The 18,106-nt window shown below is 44.4% G+C and overlaps 2 protein-coding genes across 5 annotated transcripts in view; one reads left to right on the top strand and one right to left on the bottom strand.

Annotated features, from left to right (window-relative positions):
- The window catches only part of LOC146064415 (uncharacterized), a 7,218-nt gene extending 4,096 nt beyond the window's left edge, over nt 1-3,122 (top strand). The window contains exons 5-6 of the mRNA XM_083177882.1: nt 1,605-1,624; nt 2,284-3,122. Of these exons, the coding sequence (XP_083034008.1) occupies nt 1,605-1,624; nt 2,284-2,329 (66 nt within the window). The 3' untranslated portion in view covers nt 2,330-3,122. The remainder of the gene's footprint in view (nt 1-1,604; nt 1,625-2,283) is intronic.
- VEPH1 (ventricular zone expressed PH domain containing 1) overlaps nt 1-18,106 on the bottom strand; it is a 337,859-nt gene that overhangs the window by 107,898 nt on the left and 211,855 nt on the right. The gene's annotated exons all lie outside the window — the stretch shown is intronic.

The raw sequence follows: 18,106 nt of genomic DNA, 5'->3' as shown, positions 1-18,106 counted from the left end.
GATAGGAGCTGATTGGCCAGTTATTTATCACTCTCTACTTTATCACTTTTTAAAGCTTGATACATCTGACCACTTGTAACTGGCTTGTCTTGTGCTTACACTCTATATCCGAACATCACCTCTTCTCCCACTATCTCCATCAGCATTGGTTAAACCGAGATCACCTCCACCGACCAAACGCACTGCCTCGGTGTCATCATTGACTCCTCCCTCTCTTTCACCCCCCACATTCATGCTCTCTCACAGGGCGAGATTCTCTATCACAGAAATGCGGTAAAAACCCCGTTATCGGGGTTTTTACCGCATTTCTGTATTCTCTAACCTCCCTCCGCAGTGTCACCGCTGCGGAGGGAATAGACAGCAAAAGCTGGCGGTTCCCTGCAGAAGCCTATGGGCTTCTTACCGCAGCGGTGTGTGAGGGATCCGTCACGGATCCCTCCCAGCATGCCCTGCGGCCGGCGCGTCAGTCTGCGCATGCGCAGACGGACTCCCGGGTCATAGACCCGAAAGTCCAGCAACGGCGCCGCATCGCAAAGGGACAGCTCTTATCGCAAGAGCTGTCCCTTGCGTTAATGACCGCATATTTTAGAGAATATGCGGTCATTAGAAATGCGATGCCGGGCGAAGAGGGCTGCGGATTTTAGAGAATCCTGCCCACAGTCTTGCCGCTTTCACCTCCGCAACATCTTGCGCATCAGACCCTTCCTCTCCACTGATGCAACCAAAATTCTCATTCACTCTCTTGTAATCTCCCGCCTTGACTACTGCAACATCCTTCTCTCTGGGCTACGTCTCGCCCAGCTTGCACCTCTCCAATCCATTCTTAACGCCGCTGCTAGGCTCATCTTCCTCTCTCGCCGCTCTACCTCCACCTCCCCCCTCTGTCTGTCCAGAGTTCTCTTTAAACTCCTCACCACAACCTACAAGGCTCTCTCCTCATCCACCGCTCCTTACCTCTCTTCACTGATCTCTATCCACACTCCCTCCCGTCCTCTTCGCTCCGCCGCCGACCGCCGCCTGACCTCTCACCTAATCACCTCCTCCCACTCCCGTGTCCAAGACTTCTCACACGCTGCCCCCCTGCACTGGAACAACCTCCCGCCACCCATCAGTCTTTCTGATTCCCTTACCTCCTTCAAGCGCTCGCTGAAAACCCACTTATTCCAACTAGCCTATCCCTCCTCCTCCTAACCTCTTTTGCTCCTCCTATCCTGCCTACCCTACCCCTCCTTCCGTTCCTACTATTCCTATCGTTCTTCATTTGTCCACCCTTCTCCTTTAGTCTGTTAACTCTTATGAGTAGGGCCCTCCTTCCTCACATACTCACCCTACCTCTTTACCTCACCAGCGCCCATGCCCTGTTCTTCCCATCCTCTACTTCATCTTCAGTCTCCTCGACAATTTCGACACCTACTTCAGAACTGATGCTGATTTCAGTTCTACCAGCTATATTTTATCATCACACGTTACCTTGTAATTTGTTTTATGTTTGCTATGTACGGCGCTGCGGACACTTTGTGGCGCCTTATAAATAAACAAACTACTACTACTACTACTACTATATTCCTCCATTCATGTGTTGTATTTTCTTCCCTGTCCCACAGAAATCTTGCAGGAAATTATGGTAAGTGAGAGATTATGATTGATGTTTGTACCCCTGGAGGTTTTCATCTAATAGATATTTGTCCAACCTTATTTTAAATGCTTTAAATGTGTCTGCCGACACCACTTCTCTATTTGCCGACACCACCTCTCTATCCGCCAACACCACCTCTCCAGGAAGTTCCACAGTTTAACTGCCCTGACTTTAAAAAAATCTAGTCTAAACTCATTCCCACGTGTCCTAGAGTCCTTCCTCAAAGCAAAAAAGAGCCCCTGACAGTTCCTTATGATGGCCCCTGATCTATTTGTACATGTTAAGCATGTCTCCCGTTAAACATCTCTTTTTCCAGTGTATATCATCCCAATTTGTCCAATCTGTCCTCATAGCTTAATTTGTCCAACCCTCTTATTAGCTTTGTCGCTCTTCTTTGGACTTTTTCAAAGGTCTTTTTAGGTCGACCACTATAGGTTGACACAAGCATTAGGTTGACATGGAAAAAGTTAACATGAGTTTTTCCTAATGATTGTGTCAACCTAGTGACCGCATCGACCGAATGCATGTCAACCTATTTCATGTGTCGACGTAGTGACTGTCAAGCTAATGCTTGTAGACCTGGTGAGCGCTTGTGTACATGGCTCTCGTTACCTTTGTCACTTACAATGGTTCTCTTTTCTTTATAGGAGCAACGAGCCATATATAGAAGTGCCATACCAACGCCTCCGCTAGACAGAACATCGGGGTAATGGGTGTGTCTGGTGTGGGTCTGGATGTAACACCTAGCTATGCTGCTACCTTGTATCTATGAGTCAATGTGGGGGAGTATTATAATACTGAGGGTGATTCTGATGCGGTGATTCTCTTAGCTCTGGGAGAGATCAGATGTTTTATGGCAGACTGGACGCAGTGTAATTACTTAGGTGTGACTTTGGGGATTTAGCTGTTCTCTTGGTGTGGGTATCAGGTGTCTCCTCTCGGAGCATCTAAATCCCACACTGAGGGAACGGGTAACTCCCCACGGTCACATCTAAGGTAAGTTACAACTTACTACACTCTCCAGCCTGACACAATACCTCTGGCCTCTCCCAGAGCTAACAGGATTATCGCATAATCACAGAAGACCTCAGCAAGCAAACACCAACTGCACCTCAGTCATTCCCCCCCCCCATTGGCTCCCACCGGATTATACCATCTAAGGCTGCAGCTTCCAGAAGACCCACACCATTGAAGACCAGACACACCCATTGGGGGAGTCATGCTACCTCTCCCCCCAACCCATAAAAGGAATAATGCCAGCACCACTACCACCTATTGGGGCAATCGTTCCACCTCTCTCCCAGGCATTGGGGAGTCATGCCACCTCTCCCCCTCCACCCATGGGAGGAATAATACCATCATCCTCTCCCCCAGCCATTGGGGAGTCATGCCAATGGAAGGGATAATTCTATCACCTTTCCCTCCCCCCATTTTACTGCTGGCATTGAAAAAATCTTTAAAAAATAAAAAATGAGCTGGTCTCGCATGACTGACTGCTGTCTTTCTGTTACACGCGTTTTGCACACTCAGAGAGTACATATGGGCTTCCTCAGGGATGCAGTGCTATGGGGAGCAGAGTGGAAATGATTGGTAAGTCAGCAGCTTAGTGTGGGCGTGTGTAATAGGGGAGAGGGCATGCCCGGCTCTACCATTAGGCAGCTTTAGGTAGCTGCCTATGGCACCGGAATCTTGGGGGGCGCCATTAAGTCTGCCTATCAAAAAAAAAAAATCAAGGCTGTCTATGAGGATCCTTGTACTTAATGCGGGTGGCTGCTGTGGAACTTCTAAGACCTCACCCCCATACTTTCCCTTGAGGCATGCTGATCCCTCTTCCTTGTAGTCTGTTGTGGATGGCAAATGGGAGAATGTAAAGGGCTCCAGGGAAAGCAGGGGATTACCCAATTTTGGGAGCTTCCCTGCCATTCCAAAATGTTAGGCAAGTAGACATTAAGAGGTTACAATGTAGGTATTGGTGGCAGTATGGGGGGTGCAGTAGGTTGAAGTTTTGCATAGGGTGCTGAGAAGCCTTACACCGGCCCTGTCTCCAGGGAGAATGTGCAATAACACCAGACCTGAGGAAGGACTTCATCAGCATCAGGCTCGCACACATCTTATCACTGAGATATCCTGTAGGGAGAGCATCTGCCATGTTACTGTATCTCAGCGAGAGGACAATATAGGTGTGTGCAGTATGAGCGGGGTCTAATAAGTGCAGAGGGGGAGGGAAGGTTTACATAAATCTTTATACAATACTAGTTACCAGCCCATCAAATGACACAACAACATACCAGTAATGGCAGTACCGGCCTCTGTGCGTGGCCAAATGGAGCAACTGATGACCTGCTCCATCAGCCGCAAGCTAGTAACCATCAACATACATGAATTTCCCCATAGAGGTGAGGAGCAGCGTTAGCCTTTTATTATATAGGATAGGTGTTACCCAAGTGCACCCTATGGACAATAACACATGTTAGAGAGAGATCTGCAGGATTCCTCTCCTGTAACTGACCACGGAAGTAAAGCCATAGCGCTAGCTGGGTCTGACCCAGGAAGTAAAGCCATAGCCTTAGCTGGGTCTGACCCCGGAAGTAAAGCCATAGCGCTAGCGGGGTCTGACCCCGGAAGTAAAGCCATAGCGTTAGCTGGTTCTGACCCAGGAATTAAAGCTATAGCGCTAGCTGAAAATGACCCAGAAAATAAAGCCATAGCGCTAGCTGAATCTGACCCAGAAAGTAAAGCCATAGCACTAGCTGAATCTGACCCAGAAAGTAAAGCCATAGCATGAGTTGGGTCTGACCCCGGAAGTATAGCGTTAGCTAGGTCTGACCCAGAAAGTAAAGCCATAGCGTGAGTTGGGTCTGACCCCGGAAGTATAGCGTTAGCTAGGTCTGACCCCGGGAGTAAAGCCATAGCGTTAGTTGGGTCTAACCCCGGAAGTAAAGCCATAGCATTAGTTGGGTCTAACCCCGGAAGTAAAGCCATAGCATTAGTTGGGTCTAACCCCGGAAGCAAAGCCATAGCGTTAGTTGGGTCTGACACAGGAAGTAAAGTTATAGCGCTAGTTGGGTCTGACACTGGCAGTAAAGCCATAGCGTTAGTTGGGTCTAACCCCGGAAGTAAAGCCATAGCGTTAGTTGGTCTGACCCCGGAAGTAAAGCCATAGCGTTAGTTGGGTCTAACCCCGGAAGTAAAGCCATAGCGTTAGTTGGTCTGACCCCGGAAGTAAAGCCATAGCGTTAGTTGGGTCTGACCCCAGAAGTAAAGCCACAGCATTAGTTGGGTCTAACCCCCGAAGTAATGGCATAGCGTTAATTGGGTCTGACACAGGAAGCAAAGTCATAGCGTTAGTTGGGTCTGACCCCGGAAGTAAAGCCATAGCGTTATTTGGGTCTGACCCTGGAAGTAAAGCCATAGCGTTAGTTGGTTCAGACCATGGAAGTAAAGCCATAGCGTTAGTTGAGTCTGACCCCGGAAGTAAAGCCATAGCGTTATTTGGGTCTGACCCTGGAAGTAAAGCCATAGCGTTAGTTGGGTCAGACCATGGAAGTAAAGTCATAGCGTTAGTTGGGTCTGACACAGGAAGTAAAGTCATAGCGTTAGTTGGGTCTGACACAGGAAGTAAAGTCATAGCGTTAGTTATTACTGTACATTTCAGCCCTCGCTAGTACAGACTAGAAGAGAGGCTGTGTCCTGGCGTGTTTGAAGTAGTAAATACCTCCCTGTAATACATTGCGTTTTCACATTTGGGGATAAAATGTGTATAAAATGGTGGCATACAGAAGTCACTACTTAGTACATCCCGTCCCTCTCAGCAATCTGTTACTACAGAGTGGCCTGTACTGGAATAGTAGTTTTCTAATTACTTATAGCATAAAATGCTAACAGGAAAATGTTGCTAATGTGAAGGGACATATTTACTAATGTATGTTTGGGGGGTATCCTCGGAACGTGGGGGTCGACAGTGACTAGGTTGACACCTAGAAATGGTTAAGCTTAAGGCCATAATGGTCATCACTCAAAAAAGTCGACAAGAGTTTTCACAGGGTTTTTTTTGTGTCTACTTCAGCAAAGGAGAGCCATTAGCTTTTCTTTTGCAGGTGTCTACTTTGCAAATGGTTTCTTATTTTGATATTTATTTATTTCACAATTTTTTATCTTTTATTCTTACAGTATATCATATATTTCTATCAATCGTTCCTCCCATCCACCTATTGAAATCTTATATAACAGGATACTCACCATTCTGCGACATTTTGACCCTCTCAAGCGTCCTATGTCGACCTTTTGACCCTGTCGTCCATTATGGTAAACCTATTGACTGCCTATCTAATAATCCACAGTCGAACATGGACTGTTCAGCAGAGTTTGAAGCTTGAAAACTCACAAGAGGTGATGTTGCCCATGCAACCAACCAGATTCTGTTGATTATTTCTCTAATACAGGCATGTCCACCCTTGGCCCTCCAGCTGTTGTGAAACTACAAGTACCATCATGCCTTGCTATTAAAGAATTTTGCTAGCAAAGAATGCTAAAACTTTTGCAAGGCATGCTGGGATGTGTAGTTTCACACCAGCTGGAGGGCCAAGGGTGCATATGCCTGCTCTAATACAGTACATCCAAAAAAACGATAGACAGAATCTTGTTGGTTGCTTATTGTATTTTTCATTTTGAGAAGCTTTAGTAAATTCCCCCTGAGCCTGGGACCCGCTGCACGTTTATCTTTCAGCGAATGATTCTGGCACACATCGGGCTATAACTGTGGCTCGCATTTGCAAACTGGGAGGACTGAATTACCCCGTCACTCCATCCCTCAATCGGGTTACAGTTATCTTTATATTAAACTATGGATTTTAAATGACAATTCCAAATGTGTAATTTCCTCTGGCTGTGTACAAGAGCTGTCGTCGTCCGGGCCTGGTCAGGAAGTGCTCCGTAATCTCTGCTTCCTGCACCTGTAATTCCCTCTGCTGTCGGCGCAGTGTGCAGCACTGGGGCGAAAATCAGTTAAGAAACCTTCACATAACTTAAGCTGGGTACACATCTATACAATCCCTGTTTTCTTTTGAGCGTTCGATCGACCATACACGCGATCGACCGCCCACAAACACCAGCCGATACGAGAGTACACACCTACACAATTTTACTTGCGACGTTCAATCTACTCCCTTCCAAACAATCGCAAGAAAAAGATTGTACACCGTACACACTCTCTCGATTGTCATTGTCATTGCATGATGGTTAACACCCCTGCTGCACAAGTACTTGTAGTACCACGTAAAAAATTAAGTCCGGCAAACCGCTCTGAAAAAAGGTGTAGCTGGCCGTCTACATGTAGACAGCCGGTGGAGTGACTAGGGACAGACGTACCGCAAACCGCTTTAAAGATGGGATGCGCGTCTACATGTAGACAGGCAGCAAGGTGACTAGGGACAGGTGTACGGCAAACCACTATAAGGATGGGGTGCGCGTCTACATGTAGACAGGCGGCAGGGTGACTAGGGACAGGTGTACGGCAAACCACTATAAGGATGGGGTGCGCGTCTACATGTAGACAGGCTGCAGCTGTGCTGTAGGAGAGTTCATGCAGCTAGTCAACACCCACATGGGCGTTCCAGCTTTGGGAGTATAATCGCAAGAACGGCCAGCATATCGATCGATTGTGCGTACTTTTGTTCTGATTTGGGCCTGTCCGGTCGGATGAATATTAAACAGCACTGAACCTTCGACCGACCGAGTATGGACGGACAAGAGCGTTTTTGGCCATTTAGCAATTGTACAGCAGGAATCGGGACAGCATACACACCTAGACAATCGAAGGCCGTTCGTCACAGATTAAAAGAACGGCCCGACGATTGTATATATGTGTACCCCGCTTTAGTCTGCATCTAACATGTGAGCCCTTACCAATACAGGTTGCGTATCCGTTATCCGAATTATTCCGAAAACAATACATTCCAGACAGTGGGTGAAAAAAAACATTTTTTTGCTAAAAACTTACTGTGGACTTTTGTAACAGCCCTACTGAGGACATGATATGTAACAGCCACTGTATGTGTGCAAGAAAATGATTGCTTGGCATTCAAATTCAGTGCCTAAGATAGTACACAAATGTTGTTTCATGTTTTGTTTTTTGAACAAATAAAATATGTTTGTGTGTATTTCATGTGTTTCATGTGTTTCATGTGTTGATACAGCATAAATGCAAGATACTTCAAAATACATAATTGAAATAATAAAATATTCCAAAATATGGAATAATCCGTTATCCAAAATTCTCCCGAGCATTTTGGATAAGGGATACTCAACCTGTAGTTAATGCACATGTCACTGTATCGGTTTCCTGATAGTAGGCCTCATTCTGAGGGGACACCTGTAGCGGCAGCAGCACGGCGGCCATTTTTCTGGGGATTTCTGCAGCATTGAAACCGGCATTGCAGGACTCCAGATGGTCTATATTAAAAAACACTGCACTCTATTTTGCAATTCAAAAAGTCTGGTTTAAATACTTACATAAATTGTATTTTTTTTTACTCAGAAATGATCTACATTGAATGTTGAACGATGTTAATGTTCTTATATTAAAGTGACTCACCACTGGATCCGCTACTAGGGATTCAGTATGAAATCCCGGCGGTCGGGATCCCGGCGTTCAAAATCCCGACGCTGGAATCCCGACCGCCGAAATCCCAACAAGGGGGGGACGTGGATCGCCCCCCCCCCTTGCGGGCTCGCTGCGCTCGCCACGCAGCGGGCCCGGTGCCTCGCTACGCTCGCGCCGATAATTTATTCTCCCTCCAGGGGTGTCGTGGACACCCACGGAGGGAGAAAGTGTCGGGATTTCGGCGTTCGGGATTCCGGCGTCGGGATTCTGAACGCCGGGATCCCGACCGCCGGGATTTAAACTGCATCCCGCTACTAGCGCTAAGGCTGTTGAGCCTGACTAGGCGTTGGACCTGAAAGGGTTAATATGCCACTGTCTCAGGGTGGCAGCAGCAGGCAGACAGGCGAAAAAAGAATGCCTTCTAAAAACAGGTTGATATTTTTTTCTGGTTTTAAATAACTTTTTTTTTTTTTTTACTATTTCATTGAAAGTGGGTCCAGACGGGGCTCCAGGAGAGTTGTATTAGTGAATTACAGTGGTATGATTGTTATATGTACAAATCCTACTGGTCAACAGTCGCAATGTCAACACAGCAAAAAGGTCCACATGTATTAGGTCGACGCGTTCAAACTGTCGACACGTGCAAAAGGTCAACATGGGAAGAGGCCGACATGATTTTTTTTTTTTTCTTTTACAGATTTGTCGAGAACATATCGCATAAGTATGCATATGTATGCTGCTTAGTGAGCCTGGCTGAATCAGGCCCTTAGTAAATCCTTCCTTACATGGCCAAGCCATTTGTATACAGGTTGACCTTATAACAGTGAAATAATGTGAAATTACTTTATGCCATGTTTATAGAGCGTGAAGGTAATCCGCATGCTCAGGCAGTCCTGGGTGTCTATCAGCTCAGAGCGGGATTTATCCTGTGCAGCCAGGTGGTAATGAAATAACAGAGTGTGTTTGATATTTCCATTGTCTCACCTAGTCGCTGCACTGGTCCCACCTCTCCTCAATATGTAGAACTATAAATCACAGCTGACGGAGATCTCAGCAATGTGCCATCAGCTCAGGGCTGCGGTGGTCAGAGCTTCAGCTGCAATAAACACTGCTCCGTCTCCTGTCCGTCTGGTTGGAGGAAGGCCAGGCTTCCATTAGGGCAACTGCTCCCTCATCCGTTGCTGGCTCTGTTATAGTTACATACTAAATAAGTGGTGTAAATGCACTATTGTTTGCAATAAAGAGATCCTTACTATTTTGTTTAGTCCCAGCCAAGTAGATATATAGATAGATAGATAGATCATGGTTGCCGAATTTCTGGCTGCCCCCTATAGGGCGGTATGTCGCATCATAGGTTGGACAGACAAGGTGTAAGAGGCGGTAGTCATTGAGTCATCATGGCCATGTCCCGCACTATACAATGCCCAGATTCAGCACAAATCATGCCATCGGGACCATGCTGCACTCGGGAATTGGGCAGTTAACTAGCGGCAGTGCATTGCTTTGGTAGGTTTGCCCACCTTTCCAGGAGGCTGGGAGCTTCACCCAATATTTGGGAGCCTTCTGACCATTCTGGATAAGTAAGAAAGTATAAAATAGATAAATAGACCGTTTCCCACAACCCTAGCCTATTGCCTGGGCAGCTAGTCCACCATTAGGAGCCAAATCAGCAGCATTTGTACATAGTATAAACAAAGATCATAGTATAAACAAAGCTCCTAACTGGGAGGGGGCTTCCACCTGTCCCTGTTGTCTTTCCTTTCCAACCAGGTCCCCAGCACTGGCCAGGTCCCAGGATCAGCACAATATAGTTGACAGGTGCAGATACCCAGCACATGGGCAGTAGTAGTGATGGTACTGTGCATGCAAAAATATCGGCTTATTTGGCATCATTTGCTACAGTCTATAGAAGCCATTTAGCGCTGTGCAAAAGTATAAACAAAGTGCAACTACAGCCCTACAAAAAAGGTCTGTAATTATGTACAATAACTTTAAAACAGTAGACAATAGTCCATTAATTAAATGGTATGGGGAAGTCATACCAAAAAGCCCCTCTTGGCATGCCAGGTCACGCAAGAATGTTCTAGAATTGGAGATCTTTTTTTTATTTTTTGCCATAAATGCATGTTAGTCACAAGAGACTGTGTTCATGAACTAGATTTATGACACGTTATCTGTGTGCGACTGAGTCTCTGGAATACATTCGTTCTCCTCATGCATCCTAGTCAGTGGCATCACTAGGGTTGGTGTCACCCGGTGTAGTAACTCATGGTGTCACCCCATGACACCATGAGTGTGGCTTATCAGAAGGAGGTGTGGCCTGTAGGTGCGACACTGCCCGTACAGCAGGTGACATGGAAACATACCTACACACCCTCTGCTTTTGCTACTGCAGAGCCAGACTGCTTAGTCTGCAATAATCTGCAACTCAAAGTCCCCCCAGTGTCTGGCAGCCAGAGCTTCCCAGCCAATCCCGGGTCTCGCCGCCACCTGCAGCCCATCCCTTCCAAGGGGTGCAGCTCCTCCTTTGTATCCTGGTCAATCTACTGTACCTGGCTCCCTGGTTGCTGGTTCCCAGGCCCCGCCAGCCACTGTCCTGCCACTGTGCCTGCCTCTCCTCCTGGTAGGCGTGACATGCAGAGACGTCACTTGATGTATTTGTCGACGTGCCTGGCCGCGCTGCGTGTCTCCTGTGCCCCCTGTGCATTGGATGACAGGGCAGGCCCAGGGTGTGTAACGCGTACTGAGGTGGGGTGCCATGGCGGGCAGGTGCGGAGTGTGAATGCGGCTGATTTTGGTGTCATCCCACTGATCGGTGACACCCAGTGCGGGCCACACCCCCTGCACCCGCCTAGTGACGCCACTGGTCCTAGCCATATTGCATTGCGAGTAAGATGCATTTGTGGTTAAAAAAAAAATGGGACTTGGACACTCACTAACACCAGGCATCTTGTACTGTATGGTGTATTGAGACTAGATGAATCATTATTCATATGTATTTCACGTCTACACCTTACCTATGCTAATAACTAACAATGAATGCTGTCAAAGACTGTGTAGGTCATACTTGCTGAATTTTACTCCTGATCCCTGGGAGATGCCAAGAAGTATGGGGGTCATCATATAATGAATTGCATCATCAGGGGCAACGCCAGCTCCTAACTGGGAGGGGGGCTTCCATTTGTCCCTGTTGTCTTTCCTCCACCACCAGGTCCCCACCACTGGCCAGGTCCCGGGATCTGCACAATATAGTTGACAGGTGCGGATACCCAGCACATGCGCAGTAGTGGTGATGGCACTGTGCATGCAAACATATCGGCTTATTTGGCATCATTTGTTACAGCCCATAGGAGCCGTTTAGCGCTGTGTAAAAGCCAGGGAGTGGCGTCCGCCAGGAAGCAGCTCTCTTCCTATCCAATAATAAATCATTGCCAGTAACAGTGAAGTCAGTGCAGTCTCACACACTCTGGCTCACCGACATGAGCTAAGGTGGTGGATATCACTGGAAAAGGTGCAGCCCACAGGTAAGACCTGCCACTGATTCTAGAGTTAAGTAAAGTTTAGGGATCTCTAAGCTGACAGTAATTGTGCTGGGCCAAAGTAAGTAAGTTTCATTTATATAGTGTACTTTCTCCAACAGGACTCAAGGCGCTTAAGGACCCTGAATGAAAAATGGGTTTGCAGTAGTATATTGCTCACCAGAATGGACTGAGCATCAAACACGAGCACTAGAACCAAAAGCTAAACTTTCCATATAGAAAAGGACTAAACAAAATATAAAAAGAAAACCAATGGAAAAGGGGTTATCTGAATAATAGGCTATATTAGGCTAAGTCCTGAGTGACGTAGGTTAGAAAGGAAAGGTTTACAATAGCTTACCTCACAGGCTTAATAGTATTGACTGCTAGCAGATGTTTTACAGGAATATGTAGAATGTTAGTATTAATTAGCAGCAAAGACAAGGGTCAAGTTAGCTGTGTATACAGATACAATATACAGTAATTCTAGACAGTAATAGCTTCTCATTAAGTATAAACTTCTCCTCACTGCTTTTCTCATTCTCATTGAGTATTAGATATTTACTTACTATTTGGGGCATCATGGATGGTGTAATGGTTAGCATTATTGCCTCACAGCGCTGAGGTTATGAGTTCGATTCCCACCATTGCCCTAACTGTGTGGAGTTTGTATATTCTCCCTCCGGTTTCCTCCCACAACTGGTAGGTCAATTGGCTTCCAACAAAATTAACCCTAGAATGTCTGTGTGTGCGTGTACATGTGGTAGGGAATACAGATTGTAAGCTCCACTGGGGCAGGGACTGATGTGAATGTTCAAATATTCTCTGTAATATGTGTGTGCTATATAAGAAACTGTTAATAAATAAATATTAATACTATGTTTATTTTTCTTCAAATATTTAACAGCCACGATAAAGAAATATAAGCCTCTGGGAGGGATGCGATCAAAATTTAGGCAATCAAATCTTAGAAAAGCCAACGAAATCTCAACTGTCAAAATGTCAACACAGTCAAATGTTGGCAATCAAAAGGTTGGCGTGGGACATAATATTTGTGGGATATCGCCTGTTTTGGGGGGTACACACTTTTACAAGTATACCCTGAATGGGGTTTGAGTCACTGTAGCCCATAACATAGTTCTAAATGAGCACTTGGTTTAGGTGTTATGTATAGCCGTGCATGGCCATAGCTGACTGAATTAGTACCTTAATCAATATGATTTAACCATTTGTGCGGAGCCATGGATATACTTATAAACTAGAATGTTAGTGCTTCTTGCGGACTGAGTCTGGGAACCACTGTTGTACCCTATTGATATTACCAGGAGAGGGTTCCATAAGATCCGTCACCAGCAAATGGCCATTTGCACATACATGGTGTGTAGACCATGCATTTGGGCAGTACGTAATGTCTGAATAGCCACAAATGATGTATAAATATGCCCCACAGTGAGAACTACACTACAGCGTGCTGCGATGAAAAGGATTCAGCATCAAATGAAGCAAAGTTTTATAGGCAAACTGTAAAAAAGATTTGCTAGAACGATTTGTGTTAGTTGAATACTTGTATGCTTACTTGGCAACACTTTCCAAATTACTTCACTTTAAGTGTGCTGTTAACACATAGGCTCGTCAAAATCCTATACATCCTAAATTCCCACACAGAAGTGGGTGGTAATTCCTTGATATCGTTACCAGCTGTTTATTACTTTTACAATATTTTCCAAATATTAGAGAATACACAACAGGCTATGTGGTGATCTGAAATAGGTAATCATTTAACAATAAAGTTTTATTAACTTTTAATAATTTGACATTATATTTTTAACAGAAAAAAATGTACTGTAAAGGGACAGTTTTTGTAGTATAAGGTTATAGTCAATGTGTTTCTTTTATTTGTTGCTGTTGAAAATTTGGTTGCAACATTTAAACAATTGGCCTTATTCTGAATATAAAACCGAGTTTGTGCAGATCTGGGGCGGCGCCCACTCAATAATGTGATTTGGAACAATTTCACAAGATTCTGATGGATCGCGTCGAAAAATTGGCGCAACATCTGAATCGGCCCGATGTGCGGTACCGTACGCATCGGGTCGGAGTCGTAGGTTGGACGTGCTGCAATGTATCACAATCGACTTCCCCTGAACTCCTATGGCAGCTCCTATTTTGCATGCGATAAATCGGATGTCAGCACTCCCAATGACCTGCTGGCGAAGTTCAAGTGAAATTGTGTCTGAATTGCCCTTCAGAAAAGTAGGACAAGTGTATGGGGGACTTTAGAGTGTCAAAAACTGCATGATTAACCTGCTTCTGGCATTTGGGGGTGGTACTGCTAGGAAGTGTTACAAACTGTACTGTGTCAGCTCTAGTTTCTGGGTGTGCTGAAGCCAGTGGCTGCGTCCAGTTCAAGTCAGATTTAAGTTGAAAAAGAACACAGGGATAATTAGCCTGATAAAGTTAATGTATAGGGTAGAGATGGGGTCAATGATATAATGCAGGCTATAGGGCGGTTTGTAAAAATACTAATCCCAAATACTCAGCACACTATTTTTGATATAAGATGTGCACAATCTGGGTACATCTTGACTAAATAGGTAAGGTTTTTTTTTTTTGACTGATTCTAGAATGGGGGTTCTGTAACTGTGCAGGGAAGAAAGTTCCATAGAGTCGGGCACAGAAATCTGAAAGCTAGACCCCCAGTTGAGTTCATAGAGATTCTAGGTACTGTTAGTAGTCCATCATCCACAGATCACAGTTATTAAGTGGCACAGTAAGGAATCAGTAGCTGGAGGGCTTTGAAAGCAAGTGAGTAAGCTTATATTGAAAATACTGTAAATGAAATAATTATCCCTGCGTTTGTCCAAACCAGCAGCTATTATTCTGACACTGGCCTTGGGGACAGTGACTGTAATGTAAAATTAGCTTTTCAACAGGTTACAGATCTGGGTAAGGGGTGACATACACATGCCTGCTTCTCCCTAGTAACAGGAGCCAGTTGTTGCATTGTAACATTACAAGTAGCACCCAGCTCCTATAACTGTGAAGGAGTTGGCAGGCAATTTTCCAGGAACAGCCCACATCTCCCAGAGGGTGACTCCCTTGAGGTCACACCCCTCATGTGAGCCACATCCCCTTTCACCTACACATGAACTTTTGTCATGTGGAAATGGAGACTATGCTTTACCAGGTGCCATGCGGCATTGAGATGCCCCTGATGTAAGGTTACCGGTGAAAAATATTTTTTAACTCTCTTGGTTCATATGTAAACATTTACATTTTAATGTTAAAATCTTACAATATAATGATTCAATTACAAAAATTCCCTAATAGATGGTGGTATGTGTTCTAGAGGATTCCTGTCATTTAGGACATAGATGAATCAAACTTTGTTTCAGCTGCCATTGAAGGGATTTTCAAATATTGGTTGTAGTATTCGCTTCATCAATAATTTCTAGGTATTTCTATAACATGGGATTTACTTCTGTTACCGTGATAACAAGGGTCAAAATGATCTAAATGTATTGTTTATTTCCTGAATTAATTCTATACACTTATATAAATATGCACATCCATTCCCAGATTTTCTGTGTTTGTGTCCTCAGGCCTTGGTCCACCACCACATACAATTCCAAGTTTATCCATATTATACAATAATTAGCAATAATGAGATATAAAGGAGTACAGATTATAAAAAAAAAGCGCTTGCAAAAGTATATTAAAACACAAAATGTATGAGATATATGTACAATCTAGTAGAATGTAATATTTTGACTCTAAAAATGGGGAACATACATTCATATAGAAAAGGGGCTGTAAATAAAGTTTCCAATCATTTAAACATTCTCATCTAATAGTTGACAAGCTTCTTACATACTGTAGCATATTCATCCACTTATCTTGGAATGTAATTATTCCACATTTTGATTGTAATTATGATGGATTCTATTTTTCTTAAGAATATGAGTAATCTTCCCGCAGATTCCATGCAGAGAATCTGTTCGCTAATATGGTATGTTTCGTTGTTCTTTTTGGTACTTGTTTCCTAGTAGGGCGCCCACTAAGCAAATTGCTTAGTGGGCGATTCTGCATAGGAAAATCGCATTGCATCGCATGGGCCATTTTAGTGCCGTGCGATGAGATGTGATGCGATTTTTTCATGTAATTTATTCACTGCTGTGTCAGCCCCGGGGGGATCGCATCGCACCTCCCGCAAAATCGCATGCGGGCGATTTTGCTACGGGCCCCCTGTGGTTGGCATGTATTTTAAAAAAATTTTTTAGCTAAAGGTTTTGTGCATGGCAGTGCTGCAGCTTCACCTATCTGCCAATGTGACAATGATTAATGGTGCTGAGCATTGGGAGCCAAGTGTGCAGTGCATTACTGGGAGTTGACTAAGTCCCATGGCACTTTGCACCAGAGGGCAGAGGCTGAGATGTTTGTGCTGAGCTCTGATTGGTGGAGCTCATTACATGCTTCTCAGGCCCATGGATAACAGCAGTAGCAGCCTAGTCATGGGAGGGTTTTTAATCAGAGGCAGCACTGGGACTGTGAGGTCTCCTACAGAGTAAGGTGCAGAGGGACAAACACAGGCTTTTCATGTGGTACGTGTGTGTGTGTGTATAAATATATATATATATATATATATACATACATATATATATATATCCCCTGAAGTTACCCATTGACTAAGTTTATACTGCCTTTACTCTGTGTTTTGACAGTGTAATATTCCCTCATGCAGTTTGCGGCCAATAATGACAAGTGCAAGGGGGCCCCCCTGTCTAAAGTGCCCCGGGCCCCCCGAAGGCTTAATCTGGCACTGGTCAAGCATCATTTTCTGTCTTCCTTCCACATATGATTGCTTTATACTGTAAATTCACTAGCAATGCAAAGTAACAATGAATATCGACATAAATATTAGCTTTTACTATGCTGTTTCAGAACCTGGGACGTCCACAGTCAATTAAATTCACTGAGCATCACTACAGTATATTGCTGGAGTTGATCATCACCTGTCTCAGGAGCTGGATAGGCTTAGTGAGTTTGCTGATCGTTACCATTCCCTTTCCTTTGGGTTCTGTTCCAGCAAAGGACACAGGTTATAAACTTTGATAAATACCGCAATTTAGAAATCCTGTTATTAATTTCATGCAACATGTGATTTACTGTACATTGGAAGGCATTTTTCAATACACCCTGCACAGAAACCTCTTTTTTTTTGCAGAGAGATGCTCACAAAGCATTTCACACAGCTAAGTTCAGGTGCAGTTATGGTCATTTACCCTGCTGAACTCTTTTCATACTACCATAACACTACTGCAGGCACTTTCAACCATGCTTTGTGCATTATATTCCCATAGCATATACAGGTAGTAACAGTGCAAGAGACACCTTGTAAGCAGCCCTTCTGCAAAAAATAGGATTCGTTACCACTTTCTGATCAAGCAGTTTGCATCTTTCTATAGTGAGGTACACTACAAGGTCAATAGTGGTTTAGCGGCCAGTGCAGTCAAGTGGCAAAGTATAGAGATTTGCATTGAAAGCTTGGGTATAGGGGCCAAGCTATGCATACAGGTGAGTAGTTCATATGTTTTTTTTTATACCATAGTTATTATTATAATTTTATTTAAGATGCCACGAGTGTTTTGCAGTGCTGTACAAAAGAACAGTATAAGGAGACACAACTTAACATTACAGTAAATAAATAACAAAAATAGAGTACAGCTAAAAGAGCGCCACAATTCAATACACATTACAGCTTAAATGTAAGTAGTTAGGACTTTATCGACAAAGAAGGAGATAAGTATGTGGATGAAGATGGTTGATGAGTGTTTGAGTATGGGAGAGCTGTGAGTGAAATGTGAAGAGAAGAAGGCTTTGACAACAGGATGGAAGAGGGCCCTGCTCTGAGGAGCTTACTAACTAGTAGGAATGGGAGACAGACAAATTACATGAGGTGCAAGCAAGTGGGAGGTAGCTTGGTTGCAGGATGTAAGCAGGCAGAGATGGTCAAGGCACGAGGCAGGTGTTTTGAGGACCAACCTCGGAACTAGGTTATGCAGTGAAAGGGAACGCTTTGATGAATAGGTGAGGTTATGTGAAAACAAAATAAATAAATCTAAATATATATATATATAGAAAAAAAATAGTGCACTATAGGTACTTTCACCTGGAAACTAATACAAGCCCTTTGGGGATACATTTAATAAAAAATACAATTACATTACATTCGTAAGTTGATTGAACAGCAATGTGGCCACAATGTGCTTGATTCAATGTTGATGTTCACATTGTAGAGCTATTATTTTCTTCTGCAGATACTCTAAAAAGTCAGAAAACCCAGACGGCGTA

The sequence above is a fragment of the Crinia signifera genome, chromosome 3 (assembly GCF_055691185.1).
Source record: "Crinia signifera chromosome 3, ASM5569118v1, whole genome shotgun sequence".
Classification (NCBI taxonomy): domain Eukaryota; kingdom Metazoa; phylum Chordata; class Amphibia; order Anura; family Myobatrachidae; genus Crinia; species Crinia signifera.
Note: the sequence above shows the minus strand (reverse complement) of the source record. Positions and strands in the feature narration are given on the sequence as shown.